Source organism: Zingiber officinale, chromosome 7A (genome assembly GCF_018446385.1).
Source record: "Zingiber officinale cultivar Zhangliang chromosome 7A, Zo_v1.1, whole genome shotgun sequence".
In the NCBI taxonomy this organism is placed as follows: Eukaryota; Viridiplantae; Streptophyta; class Magnoliopsida; order Zingiberales; family Zingiberaceae; genus Zingiber; species Zingiber officinale.
The window spans coordinates 135,578,111-135,598,404 of NC_055998.1; the positions used below are offsets into that span (position 1 = coordinate 135,578,111).

Consider the following 20,294-nt stretch of genomic DNA (forward strand, 5'->3'; position numbering starts at 1 on the left):
ACTCACTTATGAGTTTACCTTGCGTTGTTTGACTTTGCTTCCCATTAGGTCTTAAGTCCTTTAAATTCATTGAGCCCATACTTGCTCTATGTATCATTCTTCTCTTCTTACCTGCCTTGTTCAGCTTCTTCCAACTATATCAATGTTGTCACTTTAATGCTCCTCATACTATGATCCCTCGAACATCCAATTCTTGTTAGAAATATTAATGAAATAAAGAGATGAAGAAGAAAAGACTCTCTATTGTATATTAGTTTTTAGTCTCACATTATAAGTTTCTTAATTTAATTATTGGTTTAAATTATAGCACATGCATTGATATTGTAAACATATGCATGGAGAGAGACTTTCTTACGTGGGTGCATAGGGGTGAGTGCAAATCTAGGGTCCGGATTAAACCAAGGTTGACTCGTGTGCGAGCATGACCTGCGCACATTGAATGTCGGACTGGTGGCAAGATTTACCCAAGAGAATAAACCAATATTTTGCCACTTTTTTTTGCTACTCATGTGAAACGGATGAATTAATTCAATTCAATTAAAACTGTTTACAATTAATAGAAATAAATGGTTATTAGTTTATTCAATTAAAATTATCGATAATTAATAGCAATAAATGGTCATTAATCGATCATTTATTACTGTCAAAGGTTGAGCTATATAAGGAGGTCAGATCTTGAGTAGAAGATATAAAGTAAGAGGAAGAGCAAGAAGTTAACCTCTGTTCACTCGTGCTCTCCTACAAAAACTCTATTAGCCGTGCATTCGTTCGGTTAAACTACTCGTGATAGCACTCGGGTGCATTCTCAGTTCTCCATAAACAACCAATGCTTGGTTGTGTGTGTGATTATACCGTTGTATCTTGGAAAATAGACGACCCGAGAGAACCTTGAAGCATAGCCGGAGGTCGGGCGAATCTGTTTCAAGGAAACTGCGTTCAGCATAGGCTTCGACATCTTACTCGACGAATTTCTTTCCCGACTCAGCTATGGACTCCCAATTTTGCTATGTATCACATCAACTCTGCGACTCGGACCACCAAAAGCTTGGTAGAACCAACCTCACTGGCAACCTGAGATGATCTGCTCAAATCATCTCAACAGATATATTAGAATTGATTTTATATAATTTTAATTCAATTAATTCTTTAAAATCTTCGACAGATTATCTAACAATTCTATTCTTCTTCGAACACTAGCAGACCTTGAGTCATTAAGCCAACCAACTTAGCTGCACCAAGTTAAGCTGCATGAGCTTCTGCAACATCACTCATCGTCTTAATTCGTCCTATGGTCCCTAGGTTGCCTCGTTTATCATTCCTTGAACTTTATCAACACACCAAATTATCATTCACACTGTACCTCATCGGAGTCACAAGCTTCATGCCCTGTCAAGTTTCTGTACAGCTTAATGCATATATTAAATACATAGATAAAATCTAACACAATTATCCATTGCCCAAAACATCAAAATCCATTGTTAAGTCCAATCACTTAGAGCATAATTATTGTGCCAGCAAAGATTTGTTTGGTGTTTTGTATGATAAAAAATAATGGGTTACGTTCCTAGTCATTTGTATTTTAGATTGGTCTCGAGTTTATTCAGAATCTCTTTGAGAAAATTTATTTGTTTAAGGTTATTCTTAGTAGGCTGAAGTGTTAAGTCAACTGTATGCATTCTCGTTCAAAACAGAAAGGTTATGTTTCAACTCCAATTGAATAAAGGAAGGATTCAATCAACTAAAGCAAGTGAGTCAACTATGGCAAAGCTGGTTGCTATCTATTAGGTTTGAGATGACTGAAGAGGTCTTCAGTTAATTAAAAAAATTATACGTTAGAAGATAAGATTGCTATAATTACTTGAGTCAACTAAAATTGGCCGGTTTGAGTCTACTAAAAGTTTGAGCACTCAATTGGAGAAATTCTCCATTATTTGACAAATTAGTTGTTGGCAAATAAGCTTGGTAGCTGTTTTAGCTACTTGAGTCCACTGAACATGGTATCATCTATGTGAATTTATCTTCTACTACCATGATTGATCCTTAGATCTATTAAAATATATTGTATATCATCGATATTGTTTTTTTTATCGTAAACTCTACCCATTAATTTATACATGCATCTAATTAATGTAATATAACAATGGAAATATATTAAAAGAATTTTTCAATATCTTAGTGGCAAAAGGTTATATGGTGATCCTGACATACTATGTGACCAATCTTATAGTCATTTATGAAAAGATAAATTATGGATGATTTTTTTTTTGCCTTTTGAAAAATGACCATTAAGTATATGGAGAGAACATGAACCTAGCAAGCATTTCACAGTAAGAAAATTTTTTCATGATCTTCTCTTATATCATTACTCAATGCTTGAATTGCATGCTTACATTGATGTAGATTGAGCAAGTTCTTTTGAACAAACATTTTACTAGTGTGTATATATCCAATATTTTTTAGAATAACATCATGAGTTCATGACATTCTAAAAAGAAATCTATCATATATCAATTAAACACTAAAGATGATATCAATTTACACTAGTAACCGATAAAAAATTACTATTGAGCCTATCATCTTAAGATTAGTTGGCGTAAGCTCAATACTGTCGACTAAAAAATAATCTCCCTTTACTTACAATTTTCATGATCTCCCTCTGCTTAAAATTCTCAAAAGAGAAGAACCAAAAGACAAATTATTAGAAGCCGAGGAGGAAGGAGACTCTTCGTCTTTCTCAACCTCCACCGTTGCCATCTCACCGGCCTCCGCCACAACAGCACTGTCAACGCTAGCTATGGCCGCCTCCTCCACCACCACCTCCTCTGGCGGCGGCGCCTCCTCCTCCATCCTCACCGGCGCCCGACAAATTGGGCACGTGTCGTGCGCCATAAACCACACATCGATGCACCAGACATGGAACGCGTGGTCGCACCGCGGAAGCCGCCTTCCCCTCTCCCCCTCCTCCATGACGCTCAAGCACACCACGCACTCGACGCCGCCGCCGGAGTGCTCTTCCGCTCTATACACGAACTCCGGCATTGAAGCCGCCACCTTGGGGTCGACCCCGCCGCCGACCGTCGTCCTGGTCTCCGTCGCGTGGCCCGGGATCACATAACGATCGCCGTCATAATTATTCAGATAGCGAGGAGGAGGTTGCGTACTATGGAGGACGCGGCGAAGGGCGAGGTGGGAGGGGAGGCGGTGGCGGCGGCGGCGGAGGAGGAGAAGATAACGGGAGTAGAGGTGGAGGAGGATGACGAGGAAGATGACGACGGAGAGGGAGACGATTGCGGCGAGCAGAAGCTTGTCGTTGTAGGGGCTAGTGCCGGTGTCGTCGGCGTCGTGGTCGATGGCCATGGCTAATTAAGGGCGTCGACGTGCCGCAGGCTGTGTCGTCGATGTCGGCAGGTGCACGATAAAAATAGGCGTATCATAAAGAAGTGGCATGTCCGTCGTCGACGGGGGAGACTTAGACAAGTCGTACGTAAATGGCGCATGGAAATGCGGAAATTAAAAAGGGTCCGTCCGTCCGTCCGTCCGATCGATAACGTACGCAAGATAGGCGGGCTGTGGGTGTTGTTGTCGTCTAGTTTGAATTTTAATTATGATAAATTTATAAAAAAATTTCGTTCAAATAAAATTCATAATTAAAAAATATTGGATTTTTTATAAATGCTTCATAATTTATCCTGATGTTTAATAAAAAATTTTCATAAAATCAAATCAATCCTCCCAAATTTAATATTATTTAATATTTTTGTTTTTTGATTGTTGCCTTGTTGGGGAGTTAATTTAACCGTTCGTTCGTTGGGTGGGGAGTGGGGACGGACAGATGAGTCAGTAATTAAGGCTCCATTTTCACTTCTCGGGGTGTCCGTGATCAACCAGCTGCGAGTAATTAATTAATTGTAGCTGGTCTCTGACTCCACTTCAGCCTACCGCTTGCTCTTTAATTCTCGACATCCACAGTTTGTTAAATCCCTCGACATTAATTAATTGGGCAGCTGCCAGTGCGGAGGATGGGGAACAGATGGAGTCACGTGAACGTGAAGGCGACGCCCCCTGATTTCATATTTATTTGCTTAGTTGGTGGCCACTTCTCTACGTTGGTAGTCCATAAATTCTGCTTTTATTTTTGATCATTTGTCTCATGTGACTCGACTGACTGCTTTTATGCTGGATTGTAGCCGTGCCCCACCCATTACGCGCGTTTTCTGGATTGTCGAGTTAGAGCATCTCCGATGCCGGCTTTTCAAAAAGTTTTGTCAATTTTAAAAAATTCAACAAAAAAAATTTTAATAAGTGGGGAAATAAACTTTGAGATTTTTATTTTAAGAACAGGTTTGATTTTTTAAATTTATTTTTTTTTCTCTCTTGAAGATGAAATTATTAATCATTGAAAAATTAATATGACATGTTTAACTTTTTAAAAATCATTATTTTTTTATTTAATAATTAAATTATATATTAATATTTTGAAAATAAATATATTTGATAAATTAAAAAAATACAAATTACTATAATTAAATTAAAATTCATAAATTAATTAAATATTAAATAAAAATTATAAATTAAATTAAATTAAAAATCATAAGTTCATTAATTAATTAAAAATTACAAATAAATTAAATGAGAATTAAATAAAATATTAAGTAAAAATTATATAGAGATATTAAATGAAAAAATAATAAATAAAGATGTGTGATTTGTAATGTAGGACCCACAAAAAAGTTGTATGGAGATTTTTTGATTGTGGAGAGAATAGTAGGTTTTTTCACTTTTGATGTCACATTGAAAATTAGAAAAAAGCTTATGGTGAGGTTTAACTATTGGAGATGCCCTTAGTTATCAGATAGATTTATGAAATATTTTAATTTCTTAGTTTATTATCTACTATAATATATGGTAAAAAATAATTCGTTCGTTCTTAGTGTTTATGTTAATTTATCCTTAGGTCAACACGGAGAAGATAAATCATACCATTAGTGCAGATGATAAGATATGAAGGAGAGGCATACTCGGATATATTGAATTTTGACCCTAAGATCTCATATAACACTCTCTCATGTCTTACTATCACACCGTTTTTAGAGGACTCATAATATGAGACATTCATGAGGAAGCACTTTCTGTGTGCCATCTTAAGTAGCAATTACAAATTGGGAAGGGAAAACTACTAGCTGTGTCTGAAGTCAGGCCGTCTCAAGGTTCATGGCCTTAGGTTAAAAAAAAAATTTAGATCTTTAGTATTATTTTTTTAAAAAAATTTCTTTTACCCTTTTTTATTTAGACTTGGGACCGACAATGACTGATTTAATTGTTTTTAAAAAATAAATATTAATTTAAAAATAAATTTTTATATAAAATTTAGTTTTTTAACTTTTGAGATGCAAAATTATTAATTAAAATTTTATATTCAAGTTTTGATAACATTTTTTTTTCAATTGATAAAATTACTAGATTATTTAATCTTTCTTGAGACATTTTTGAACGTAAATAAGACATTATTAATTTTAATTTTGAAAAACTTCTTCCTGCTGAAACGTATAATTAATAATATTCTATAAGCTATCCATGGGAAAAGAATTTATTTTTTTTATAAGGTTTAATACCTCAAGTGCCATTTTTAATTTTGGATTTATTATTTCTTTTAAAACTTTTAATTCTAAAAATAAATCTAAACCATCAATATCAGATAATTGTGTTAAAAAGTTTTCAAGATTTAAACATTTTATTTTTAAAAATCGTCATCAAGCAATTTTAACTTTTCTACATCATATAAAAAATTAAAATTATCTTAATATATTTTAAATTGTTCAAATCTACTTTGAAGCGAAGAAATAACATGGTCAATAATATAATTAAAATAATTAATTTTAAAAGATTTCTTCAAGTGAAAGCTTCACCTCATTAATTTTATCCTCATCAAATAATTTATTTCTTCTAATTACACGTTTTTCACTAAATTTTGGTTCTATATTCATTTCATTTGCAATTTCTTTGACAGAAATCACAATAGATATTAATTCATTTTATCTATAATTATTAAAAAAAGAAACAAGACTTTTTAACTAATCTAATGCAATAACAATGTTCACATGTTTATATTGTAAAGATTTACTAACAGTTTTTTTCGCAAATAATATATCATACCTAATAAAAATTTAAAATTTTTAAACTCATATGTTGCTAAAGAATTTACTTTACTTTTTATTTTAGGATTATCACTAGTTTCTGCAAGTTTATATAAATATTCTCTTATTTGTGGAGCTTAATATTTTATTGCTTTAACACTTTCAAGATGACTTTCCCTACGTGTTTGTGATAATGATTTAAGAGTTAAATTTAAAACATGGTTTTTAAAAATTTTCCATCTTTTTGTAGAAGAAGAAAATAATGAGTAAATAAATTGTATCACACCAAAAAATGTTATAGCATTAGGACAAGAATTAGTCATATTACCGAGTAATCGAGGAAGGCGAAGGTGTTGAATTTTGTATTAAATTCAAAGCATTTTTTTGGTAATGTTTTTAGTCCCACATTGCTAAGTGGAGAAGCTTGGAAGAGCTTATATAGGAAGCCCTTCCATCCTTGCTTAGCAAGATAAGGGGACCTACACGCATGCGCGGACCAAGCCCAAATCGAGTGGATTTGGGGGGTTCGAGCCGGAAATCCATAAACCGGGCGTCACATACGCGATTAACGCAGGGGGGGGGGGGGGGGCAAATCCCCAGCCCGTGGGCCTTGCGCTCACGGGCGGCCCGGTCTGTTCCGCGTAAGGAGCGGACGCAACACCGCGAGAGGAGACGCGAACGCGACACCGCGCGTGAGGAGACGCGGACGCGTTTCCTCGCTAGCGAAGCACTGCTTCGTACCTCCTCGCTAGCGAATAAAAGGGGACAAGCAGTGCCTCTATTCTTCACTCAATCTTCCTTCTTCTCCCTTCTCCCTTTTCTTTTCGAGTTCGAGTCTTTCTGCGCCTTTGTTGTGTCCTGAGGCTTGGTCTTTCGGCGATCTGAGGTTGGGTCCGAGTGTCGCGTCCGTTTTGGAGTGCACCTACGGACAAGACGAGCGGTTGTCGGATCTTGGGGGAATTTTGCCGGGGAGCCTTTGCACCGTGAGGCGGCAATAAATTCTCTAAGGACAGTCGGCGTGCCGACGCTTCAACCGGATAACTATATTCTAAATCCGACTACTTTATTTATCTGTCTATTGCATGCTATTTTTGTGTCAATATAATACTGCTGTTTATATTGCTTTAAATATATTACCAACATTCTTAGAGAATTTATTTGCCTGCATCTATAGACATGATGAATGATAGGGTAATAGGATCTGATGAGGCTAGTGCTAGACCCGAGAAATTTTACGGGCAAAACTTCAGACGCTGGCAACAACGGATGAAATTTTGGCTTACTACGCTAGGGTTATTCTCCGTTATAGAAACAGACCCTCCTTCACCTAATGAAGAGGAACCTGCCCGTAGTGCTGCCTTAGAGAGGTTTAAGCAAAGGGATTATCTCTGCCACGGGAGAATCCTGTCTGCCCTCTCAGACGCACTATTTGATGTATATTGCTCAACCTCTTCAGCTAAAGAGCTGTGGAAATCTTTGGATAAAAAATACAACTCCGAAGATTCAGGTTTAGAAAAGTATACTGTGGCAAAATTCCTGAACTTTAAAATGGTTGAAGGCAAATCTGTGATTGAGCAGACACATGAATTCCAAGTTCAAATTCATGGTCTTGCTGAAGGAGATATGTCATTACCCGAAAAATTTCAGGTCTTGTCTATCATCGAAAAATTGCCTCCGAGTTGGGAAGATTTTGGCATGACTCTTAAACATCGGAGAGGTAAAATCTCTCTAGAAGATTTAATGATTGCCTTAAATATTGAAGAAGAACATCGGAAGTAGCATAAAAATGATGATACAAGAATGCCTATGGATTTTATTCCAAAGGCGAATGTAGTAGTCTCATCTGACAAGAAGAAATTCAAAAATCAGAAAATGAAAAACAAGATGAAACCCAACCCAAAGGTTCAAAAGAAAACTGGAACCAAACCTAAGCCTTGCTAGGCATGTGGACAGGTTGGACATTATGCCAAATTCTGCCCTAAGCGAAAGGACAAGGAGAAAAACCAAAGCAATACGTCCAAGGCACAAGTAAATGTCGTGACTGCTAGTGACGACACCAGCGATAGGTTTGTTACCTTTAAACCCGAACTAAACTTGATCTATCAACCCAATGAATGGTTAGCTGATACAGGTGCTAATGTACACTGTTGTGCTGATCGCTCTGCCTTCCTTACTTATCAGGTAATTGAAAGCACTTCCGTGACCATGGGGAACCATTCTGCAGCCAGGGTGTTTGGGATAGGACAAGTTGACCTGAGGTTCACCTCTGAAAAAGTCCTGTCACTGCATGAGGTGCATCATGTTCCAGCGGTCCGTCGGAATTTGATTAGCGGATCAAAGTTAGTCCGTGCTGGTTATGAGTTGAACTTTAAATGTAATAAAGTTGTAATATTACATTTAGGAACCTTTATTGGAAAATGTTACCTTAATGAAGGTTTATTTAAACTCAATGTAGAAAATGCTACTTTAAATAAAACTTCTGATATTGGTTGTTCATATAACATTGAGTCTTATGATATATGACATGATAGATTAGGACATGACAATTTTAATACCGTGAAAAGAATGATGAACCTAGACATGATTCCTAAGCATGCTATAAATGATAAGAAAAAATGTGAAATTTGTGTGCAATATAAACAAACCCGTAAACCCTTCAAATCAGTTGATAGAAATTCTGATATTTTAGAATTGATTCATACTGACTGTTGTGAGTTTAACGGTGTAATAACGAGAGACCATAAAAGGTATTTCATTACCTTCATTGATGACCACTCTCGTTACTGTTATGTTTATAAAACCAAGGATGAAGCTTTAGATAAATTTATGATTTTTAAATCTGAAGCTGAGAATCAAACCGATAAAACAATTAAGAGGTTAAGGTCTGATAGGGGTGGAGAATTTACCTCGAACCTGTTTCAAAAATTTTGTCAAGATACAGGTATAATCTACGAGGTAACTGCTCCATATAGTCCTCAATCCAACGGTATAGCAGAACGAAAAAATCGAACCTTTGAAGATATGATTAATTCCATGTTAGGCAGTTCTGGGTTACCCAACTTTATGTGGGGGGAGGCTCTATACACTGCATGCCATGTGCTAAATAGAGTCCCAATGAAGTCAAGGGATAAAACCCCATATGAGCTTTGGAAAGGCCGAAGGACAAGTTTGAAATACCTTAAAGTGTGGGGGTGCCTTGCAAAGGTACTAGTACCTGAACACAGAAGGAAAAAACTTGGTCCAAAGACCGTAGATGGTATCTTCTTGGGTTATGCTCAAAATAGTATTGCATATAGGTTCCTGATTATTAAATCAGAAATTCCTGGAATAGATGCAAATACTATTATAGAACTTCGCGATGCTACATTTTTTGAGGATATATTTCCTATGAAGACGAGAACACCTCAATCTAGTATTCCTACTAGAAATGAGCCTTCTTCTATAGAGGTCCCATTATCCGTAGTGGGTACACCTTCCTCAAGTCACTCTAGACTAGATGAATCTAGTGAGTGTACAGAACCGAGAAGGAGCAAGAGGCAACGTGTGTCTACGGATTTAGGCCAGGACTTTATCACCTATAATATAGAAGGTGACCCTGTGACATATAGAGATGCTATGGCTTCTTCTGAAGCTAAGTACTGGAAAGAGGCCATTAAAAGTGAAATGGACTCTATTATCTCTAATGTTACTTGGGAGTTAGTAGATTTACCTCCTGGGTGTAACACTATAGGATGTAAATGGGTGTTTAAAAGAAAACTAAAACATGATGGGTCAGTAGATAAATTCAAAGCCCGCCTAGTTGCTAAGGGATTCAAACAGAAAGAAGAGATTGACTATTTTGACACTTATTCTCCTGTTACAAGAATTACTACAATCCGAGTATTAATAGCATTGGCGTCCATATATCATCTTGAGATCCATCAAATGGATGTTAAAACAGCATTCCTTAATGGAGATCTTGAAGAAGAGATATATATGGATCAACCTGAGGGATATGTAGTTTCTGGAAATGAGAACAAAGTTTTTAGGTTAGTCAAATCTCTTTATGGTTTGAAGCAAGCCCCAAAGCAGTGGCACGAAAAATTTGATAGAGTTATGCTATCATTTGGCTTTGAAGTGAATGACTCTGATAAATGTGTATATGCTAAAATGAAAGGTGATAATTGTATTATCCTATGCTTATATGTAGATGATATTCTACTGTTTGGAACTAACCTTTCTATTATAAATGAGACTAAGACCCTCTTAAGTGGTAAGTTTGATATGAAGGATATGGGTTGTGCTGATATGATTTTAGGGCTGAAGTTGACTCGATCAACTGATGGAATAGCAATTTCTCAGTCACTCTATGTTGAGAGAGTATTAGAGAAATATAGCTATAGCCAAGTTAAATCTGTTGTCACACCATATGACCCTTCAAAAACTCTCCACAAGAATAATAGTGGTGTGATAGTGTCTCAATTAAGATACTCACAAATAATAGGTAGTCTAATGTATTTAGCTAATTGTTCTAGACCTGATATTTCTTTTGCTATATCGAAATTGAGCAGGTTTACCAGCTGTCCGAACAGAACGCATTGGGATGCATTAGACAGAGTACTCAGATATCTGAAAGTCACTATATCCTTGGGCTTGTGGTACGGGAGATTCCCTGCAGTCCTGGAGGGATATAGTGATGCTAGTTGGATAGCTGACACTGCTGAGTGTAAAGGCGTTACTGGTTATGTCTTTACACTTGGAGGCGGTGCAGTTGCTTGGAGGTCTGTTAAACAGACGATTATAACCCGGTCTACATCTGAGGCAGAATTGTGTGCTTTGGATAACTGAAGCTGATTGGCTTAAGGGTCTTCTTTCTGAAATTCCCTTGATGATGAAGTCAATACCTTCTATTTCAGTACACTGTGATAATCAAACAACAATAGCTCAGATTAGAAGCTCCAAGTATAACCAGAAACAGAAGAGACATGTACGAATAAGATTCAAGTCTATTCGTGAGCTAGTGTCTCTTGGAGTGGTGTCATTGGACTTTGTAAGTTCAAAAGACAATATTGCTGACCCACTCACTAAAGGACTTGATTATGAGAAAATCAAGAGATCCAGTAAGGGAATGGGACTGAGACCTATCCTAGTTTCATCTATAACGGCAACCCAACCTATCTGATTGGAGATCCCAAAAAGTAGGTTCAATGTGGTACAAACAAGCTATAAGGGTGAAACGTAAGCATCAAATTGATTGAGATGTAATCTCATAGTCTCTTCCCTGGATAGATGCTTAACTGCTAGTAAGGATGAGCTTAGGAGCTCTTAATGAGTTCAAGGTCTTAATGACAGGATGCTTGTAGTACATCCTTGGAGAACTCACCTATGTAAGTGTAACTGTGTGGCCGCAGTGTGGGGGGGGGGGTTCTAGGCAACTCCCCTTAGCACTTATGAAACAAGATTCGGTGGCATGGCCGTAATGCACCAACCCAGAAGGATTCAACCGTCGCCCGTGATGAGTTGTTACCAATTGACTTCACATATAAAAAAAAGGTTTAAGTTCAAGACCTAGTTCACTTCAAACCAATGTGAATAAGATTGGTGTACTCAGGTGAAAATTCAAACTGGAAGGTATTTTCACTAAAAGCTCATTGCAATCTAGCCTCAGGACATATTTTATCTTTTAAACCGAAATGATTTGAATTTGTGGGGGATTGTTGAATTTTGTATTAAATTCAAAGCATTTTTTGGTGATGTTTTTAGTCCCACATTGCTAAGTGGAGAAGCTTGGAAGGGCTTATATAGGAAGCCCTTCCATCTTTGCTTAGCAATGATAAAGGGACCTACACGCATGCGCGGACCAAGCCCAAATCGAGTGGATTTGGGGGGTTCGAGCCGGAAATCCATAAACCGGGCGTCACGTACGCAATTAACGCGCGCAGGGGGGTGCAAATCCCCAGCCCGTGGGCCTTGCGCTCACGGGCGGCCCGGTCTGTTTTTGCTAGTTTGGTTCAGTCTGAACCAAACCAGTTTGGTTTCCGGTTCGGTTGGTTCGAACCAAACCAGAGTTTGGTTTTTGTTCCGCGTAAGGAACGGATGCAACACCACGCGAGAGGAGACGCGAACGCGACACCGCGCGTGAGGAGACGCGGACGCGTTTCCTCGCTAGCGAAGCAGTGCTTCGTACCTCCTCAGAGTGAATAAAAGGGGACAAGCAGTGCCTCTATTCTTCACTCAATCTTCCTTCTTCTCCCTTCTCAGTGCGATACATTCTGCACAGCACCTCCTCTGTTTTTCTTTTCGAGTTCGAGTCTTTCTGCGCCTTTGTTGTGTCCTGAGGCTTGGTCTTTCGGCGATCTGAGGTTGGGTCCGAGTGTCGCGTCCGTTTTGGAGTGCACCTACAGACAAGACGAGCGGTTGTCGGATCTTGGGGGAATTTTGCCGGGGAGCCTTTGCACCGTGAGGCGGCAATAAATTCTCTAAGGACAGTCGGCGTGCCGACACTTCAATCGGATAACTATATTCTAAACCCGACTATTTTATTTATCTGTCTATTGCATGCTATTTTTGTGTCAATATAATACTACTATTTATATTGCTTTAAATATATTACTAACAGAAGGATGTCTTCTAAGATTGAGAAAATCATCGATGAAGCGACCAGGAGAAAACAATACAAAGAATGAGACTTGAGAACAATGAAAATACGGAAAAAAGAATGTGATGAGAAGAAAATGAAATTCGGAGGTTGATTGATGGTAGCTTTAGATAGATTTGTAGATGAATATAATAATTATAATTAATATATCATTAATTAAAGTTTCCGGAATTGATAGACATAGGCCTTTAAGGCCTATGCATGCATGAGCCGGGCCTGTCTGAAGTTGGCTAACTTTTGAGTTTTGAGGGCACAAATATGAAATAAGTTGACATACATTCATGCTTGTGGCCATATTATGTAAGGATTTAATATTTATTTTTGTTTTAACGGGAGTTGAAGCCTTGAAGGGTTCAAGCTATTCAACAATGGTATTTATTTGAACAAATATTTTATTTATATATATATATATTCAAGGCTTCAAGCTATTCAACAATGGTATTTATTTGAACAAATATTTTATATATATATATATATATATATAAATATAATGAATTAATAAAAATTAATTATATTGTTGATTAATTATAAAATAGATAATTAAATAATAAAAAAATGAGAGGTTTATAATAAAATTAGAGTGAACATAGTGTGTTAAGAGTATGAGATGAGTGACTGAGAGTTGAGGGAGTGCGAATGAGAAAATGGGAGTTACTTGAATGAGAGATGAATATTTATTTATAGGGAAATTAAAAAAAAATTATGGTTAAATTAGTAATTTTAAGTTAAAATTGACTAAAATACTAACTAAACTAATAATAATAATTATTATTATTATTATTTAAAATAGAGGATATTTAAGTCTTTTCATAATTTTTAATTATTATAATTATTTTTTCACCATGAGAACCTCTAAGAGCATCCCGTTAGAGATCGGTGACAGCTTTTTCATTATCACATCTACATCACGTTAAAAGAAAAAATAATCATATATATATCTCTTCACTATAAACAAACCTCTAATACTAAAATTAGAGCTCGATGAAACCATAAATTACGGATCAGAAGATTCATAGCTTTTAGACATTAGGAAGGAAGAGCTCTAATACTATAACTTTTAAAAAATATATAATAATAATAATAATTATTATTATTATTATATATAGACTCGTAATAAAATATAAATTTAATACAAAATGTAGAACTAAATTCACTCACATGAGGCACAATAAATCCAATAGCTTTAACAATATTTATGAGAAAGAAAAATGTAATGTTAACGTGCATCGGTCTTAGAATACTTTCTAACGGAGAACAAATCCACTCTAGCAAAGAAATAAAGAATAACAAAACAATTCACACGCAAATAATAAACCAAAAACAATTATTTCAGCGAAGAAAAGATCAGTAGGAAAAATTAAATTTGATCATAAAAGATAATTTCGTTACCTCGTTCACAATCAAACTTTGCTGCAGAAAATTCAAGCTCCTAAAAGGCGATTATGAAATCAAATTGGTCGCACGCTTAACAGAAAATGCAAGGGGCATGATCAACAAATTGGGAATTAGGGCATTAGGTCATTTTTAGGATTGTTATTTAATAGATGCCAGATTTATAGCACTAGAATAATCATACAGCAAATCATACATATTGATATTTTATCATCAGCCCATTGTAATATTGATAACATTATGTCAAGCATCATTGCTCATCTCTACTTTAACATTTCACAGCAAGCCTCAAAATCAGCAAGAAATGAGTCTGAGTACATCACTTGGAAATTTTGTTCAAGGAATTGGGCAAGCTTGGAGCAAAGAATGAATGTATGAGGCTTTTTGTGAAAACTAATTTATTGAATAAAACAATTTTAGTAATCTTATTAATGAGGAATAAATTATTATATGCCCGAGTTGGGTAAACACCCTTCTGAGTCTGAAGTCATATCTTCGTGAGATGGAACATGCTCCCAACTTCATTGTTCTCTTTGTATGCTTCATAACAGTAGTCGTCTAATGTTGCTAAAGTTTGATGACAGTGCCGAAAGGAACTTGCCTGCGAGAAGATAAAAAGAAGAATAAGTTCGCTTGTTCCATAATAATGAACAACTTAATGGAGAAACATACTTGCCAACTGGCCATCAAACACACGATGATCAGCAGATAGCTTCAAGCTCATTTTTGTAACAATTTCAGGTTTCTCAACTCCTGAATAGTTATGTATCTTAGAACACAAACAAAATTCACAAGCGGAAACTTCAATTGAAATGAGTATACCATCAGTTCCAATGACAGGTTCAACAACCATGTTGCCTCGACCAACAGCAAGAATACAAGCCTGGAAGATTTGATAAAGTTTATGTGAAACTGATTAAGAAACAAAAATAGCAACAGCAACTAGCTACAAACAAACCATTTTATGTCAGGATCAGAAAGTTCATTGACTTTCAGCAATAAGCCACAACTTAAATATTTTACACGGGTTACGCAGCTATAGAACACTAAGATCAGAAAATCTCAGGTAAAGATGCAAACACTGGGAACAAACCAATTGGAGTCTTACAGGGAAGGTACAAGACATGCAGGAAGAAAACATTGTTCTAGAAAATTTATAACTGCTGCAGGGAAAATAGTGTTGGTTCAATATTATATGCAATCCAAATAGAGGAAAAGTACTTTATTACAAGTCCACAATAGAGTAAGAATGCAATTGCATATATTCTTGGTTGATCATTCCATACATTAGGATTTAGAAGAATTATTACACATTCTATCCAAGGTAATTCCCAATACCTATATATAAATGTTATTAATGAATATGAAATATCACAAATACATAGCCAGATGTAGATTGCACAAAATAAGTTGACCTTCACAAAATAAAATATCTTTCCCTATAACACTTTTATGGTAATGTAGGATTCTCATAGCAGCTATCCAAAATGAGATGTTAGATCTGCCTATGAGATAAGTATGTCTTCCTACAAATCTAATTTCCAAGGGTCAATTTGTCTCTTCCTGTTGTAATATTAATTTAACATTATAATCCATAGGAAAGATGTGAAGTACAGCAACTACAAGAGAATTCAATTTTCCTTGCCTTTTATATTTCCTAGGATCAATTAGTGGTTTCCACTATCATGGTACAAATCTAACATTAGATCAATAAGAGTATATTTAGTCTTTAGTATGTCAGCTTCCTTTAAGTATGGCATGTATATACGTTGTGAAATATAGATGTCCTTTGAGAGCAATCTCTATACCAAGAAAATATATGAGATTTGAAATTACAAGTCTTTAATTTGGAAATTGTTCATAATGCTAATCCTTCACTGTCTCTTTATTGTCTAGTTCCTGTGGCGTCATCACTTGTAATGATAATGTAAATCACTTAGCTAGTAAGAAGAATACTTCTCGACTACAAGTCTACTTGTCGTCATTGCATGCTGAAGAAGAGTTGAGTTAAAATTTTCAAATAAGTTCTCGAATATTGTGTGTTGGTGAAATAACTTCTTCAATTAACACAAGAAACCAGCACCCCATAAGTAAAAACCCAGAAGTTGCTCCATATGAAACCCAGAAAGATCACTATGCATTCTTAATGTCCAGCCGATGAAGAGGCCAGTAGAGACAACAGCTAGAGAGAGGAACAAACAGATTGACGCAGTCTTAGCTGCCATGTATCCCATAGTGGATTCCTTAGAGGAAGGGAAACTAGTTTCTATATATCATCAGAATGGAGAGCATTTGTTCCGCTGATAATCGCTTAGTGCCACTACGAATTTGTAAGTACCTCTTAAACGTTCTTGAGAACTCATTATGAGAACTCTTAAACGAGAATGCAAATGGAAAATGAAACACTAATGAGTACCTTTATGAGTGTCTTCATGGTGCATATGTTGACAATATACTGACAAGGAGATTCCTCAAATGGTAAGGGGATGTCTAAAGGTTGAGGTGAAAAATACATTGGAGTACAAATATAAAAACTTTTTATATTGGCTCAAATAGAGATGGTGTAATGGGAAACAAAGTAATGAGCTTGAAAAAGTCTATTGTATGCCAGCCTTACCATGCTTTGCAGCAACTTTACCGTTGAGCCAAGGTTCCCCTTCTCAAAACACTCTACTCAACTAAATCTAAAATATTAAATAACAACCTATTTTAATAAATAATATAGTGATTCATAACATTATTTAACAACTTCATATTAATATAGATAATAATATTGCTAATATATTTTTTAATTATTGATTCTATTATAATGAAATATGATTTATTATTTATCAATAATCTAGAAGAAATGTTTAGTTTAATAATATAAAATTATCTAATATTTTGAGAAATTATTTTATTAGATAATAACAATATATTCTAATATTAATAACCTAATAATAACAATAATATGACATTATAATATTATTAATAATCTTATTAACTAATTTTACTATCCATTATTTAAGTTGTTCTATTAATAATGTTACTTCATGATATAATTATATATGCTTATTAAGATTAAACATAATTTGTCATCCTAATATTTCACTCTTTGATTTTTCCAAACAATTCCAATTTCACCCGCCCTTTTGGTTAGTTAATAATTGATTTTTTCCCATCTGATCCCTCTATTAATATCAATTTTAACAATCATGCTTGGCAAGATATTAGAATTTAATAAATCTATGCATAGATTTGAAAGATAAAAAATCAATAGCTTTTAAAGCATAATGCAATCAAACATTAATTGATTGCACACAATGATACATTGAGTGCCACCAAACTCAAACCGTCATTAGAAGTTTAAAATATTTAGATTAGCGTTATAACATTGTCACAACCTAGGTGCCTATAGTAGTTGAGAGCAAGGAGAACCCTAGGTGACTATCGTAGTTGATAGCAAGGAGAATTTAGTTAGGTGAAAGACAGGTACTAGACTTAGGAAGTAGGTGCAAGGCATCAAGTATGCCTAATAACACATCTTGTGCCATCTTTCTTGTTTGTTTGTTTAACCATTTAAATCTATCTCTTACAACAAGTTGTGCCAAGGTGTATCCTCTAATTTTCCATCACAAAATAAAAAAATATATATATTAAGCGTTTAAGGAATTTAAAATGATTGCACCCTTTAGGTAACTTAAATTTTTAATATCCCATAACTATCTATGGTCATAATGATGTAGATATTAAAATTGTACGATAATTTGTGGACAGTCATAATATTAAAAATTATTGTTATGAAATTTAGAAGTATCTTAGATTTGTTACTAATATATAATTTTACATATTAAATTAGTGAAATTTTAAATATTATAAATTCATTTAAATTGGGTTATATATACAAATAGATTATTAAAAGTAATATGTTACATCTATGTGATTGTGACTTATAATTGTAGATATCTATATATATTTATAAAAAAGAACTACATTGACCTCACTATAATATTGGACGTGTACATGTAAGATTAAAGTAGTAAATATATAATCAATAGGAGGGGTTGGACCTATTAGCACATAGTTTTGCCTTGATTGAGACATGTACTCTATGAAGCAAAGTGATTACTAACTATTCTGGTTCAAGGAAAACATCAACTTCAATTGTGCTCAATGAAATACAACAATATCATCTTGCAAAATCCTTTTTATAGATGTATGACTTGTTTACTCCTAAGGATGGTTGAAGGAAAGGATGGCTTGCACAAGAGTCATGGCACTTTTCTCATTTACTTGATGTAAAATTAAAGAAAGGATAGGTTTCAAATCTATCAGTGGAGGCCTTGCAGCAATTGAGCCACAGTAGCCAAGCTGCAACAGTCAATTGTGGTGGTTGGTCGTAATGGCGAGCCTGACCTTTCCTTTTCCCTTCTTTTTCATTTCCTTTCTCTTTCTTTCCTTCCGCTTTCCTTCCGAATAGTGCTGATCCACTATGGATCTTATCCCATTCGACTGAGGATTTTTCTTCACCATGTTTTCTCATCAGTACTTCAAGGTAACCAGAGCATTAGTAGATCTAAGATGACAAAGGAGATAGAATGCTTTCCTATGGTCCTTTTCAATATCAAATGTGGATTGCGATTGTCAAGGGGGATTAAGATAGCCTTTCATATGACAAATGTCTATATACTAATTGTATTCTTGAATTATTAATAAGCTCCAAACAAAGTTTGAGCCATTTATGCAAGATCATTCTACAAGTTCTTAGCGAGTTGCAATTCCACGATCAAGAATCACTCTGTTTTCCGAGATATTACACTGAATATCACTATTAAATAAAGCTAAAGAACACAACCATATTTATATATACACAGAATTTTCATAAGAAGGGATGTTGGAGGATTACAAGCAAGCTGCTTAGTTAGGCTCACTTTGAAGTGAAAATGAATGTTGGGGGAAATTCAGTTTCCCTGATTTTGTTATTTGCCTGGAATAGCTTCAAAATGGTAATATCCCAAGCCATGGTTTAGAATTTTATTTGCCTTACCTTTTAGTATCTAAAAAATACCCTCATCATTTTGTTCCGTTGGGCCATTTGATTTTAAGGTTTTGATCCTTGAATTCAAGAGGTCTGTACTTATTCGTTCATGTGTGAACCATGCCAAATGAAATTAATTGGCAGAAAAGAGTGTTGGGGGGATTGCTCCAAAAAGAATATTATTTTTAGTTGATGATTGTCAAAATAATGAAAGAGGTTAAAATCCAAATGCCAAAAATATTGGAGAATCAAAATTATAGCAATGTTCCAAGAGAGAACCTGAGGGGGGTTTATAATGGCACAGAAATGGTCCACGGGATACATGCCAAGATTTGAGATGCTGCCAAAAGCAAAATTGCCTAAGTAGGAGGAATGGTAAAAATATTATGATGATAAGTTAACTTACCTGAAAGATCCACCTTGGAATTGATCAGGTTTAAGTTTACCAGCACGTGCCTTGTCAGCTAACTCTTTGACCTATGATTGTTCTCATATGTCAATTCACTTTGATTAATAAAATAGAGAGAGCATAGCAGATTCCAAGGAAAAAACATGAAGACTAAAAGAAATATGTCAGCCACAGTACAAAATGATATCTAATTTTGTTGATTGGTATAATTCCTTGCAATTAACACTGTAGTAAGTTCTAGAAGTGAAAACTAATCATGTCTATGCTGGAGCCTGAGTTGACCTAGCTATGGGTGTGCTATACTGGGCCTGGCATGGCTCCAAATGGGTCATACCCAACATAGTCTGGGGCTGTTCTAACATGGCCTAGCACGTCTGGGCAAAAGTTGTGCCTGGAATGGTACACTGGAAGAAAATTTTAAAAATAGTAAACTTTTAAGAGAAATTTATGAAAATTTCAATTTTTAGAGGAAAAAAAAACGGGGATCTAAGGGGTAATATAAGAAATAGATTAATAGATCATAGCTTGAGCTTATATGGACTTGGGCATTAGCCAACATGCAGGTCATTTTGGACAAGTATGATAGTGGTTCAAGAGACTCGCATCGAGCACCGACCTATGACACATGTTGCAGCAAGCATGGCCCAACCCATTTGGTACTTAAAAAAAAACAGGATACCAAACTGACTTTGCAAACAGTAAACC

General features: G+C 35.4%; 2 protein-coding genes across 2 annotated transcripts in view; both read right to left on the bottom strand.

Annotated features, from left to right (window-relative positions):
• Window positions 1-2,501: 2,501 nt before the first annotated feature.
• LOC122000527 (RING-H2 finger protein ATL5-like) lies at window positions 2,502-3,480 on the bottom strand. The gene has a single exon (XM_042554907.1). It carries the CDS (start codon window positions 3,355-3,357, stop codon window positions 2,644-2,646), a length of 714 nt encoding a protein of 237 aa, XP_042410841.1. The 5' UTR covers window positions 3,358-3,480; the 3' UTR covers window positions 2,502-2,643.
• Window positions 3,481-14,344: 10,864 nt separating this feature from the next.
• Window positions 14,345-20,294, bottom strand: part of LOC122002722 (dihydrolipoyllysine-residue acetyltransferase component 1 of pyruvate dehydrogenase complex, mitochondrial-like) — a 46,622-nt gene continuing 40,672 nt past the window's right edge. Inside the window, exons 16-20 of the mRNA XM_042557998.1 lie at window positions 19,587-19,657; window positions 19,460-19,520; window positions 14,986-15,046; window positions 14,836-14,916; window positions 14,345-14,764 (exon numbers count right to left, since the gene is read on the bottom strand). Coding sequence (XP_042413932.1) covers window positions 14,706-14,764; window positions 14,836-14,916; window positions 14,986-15,046; window positions 19,460-19,520; window positions 19,587-19,657 — 333 coding nt within the window. The 3' untranslated portion in view covers window positions 14,345-14,705. The remainder of the gene's footprint in view (window positions 14,765-14,835; window positions 14,917-14,985; window positions 15,047-19,459; window positions 19,521-19,586; window positions 19,658-20,294) is intronic.

What these genes read in the sequence shown, in the direction of transcription:
- LOC122000527 (XM_042554907.1), bottom strand. Translation starts at nt 3,357, where the DNA reads ATGGCCATCGACCACGACGCCGACGACACCGGCACTAGCCCCTACAAC.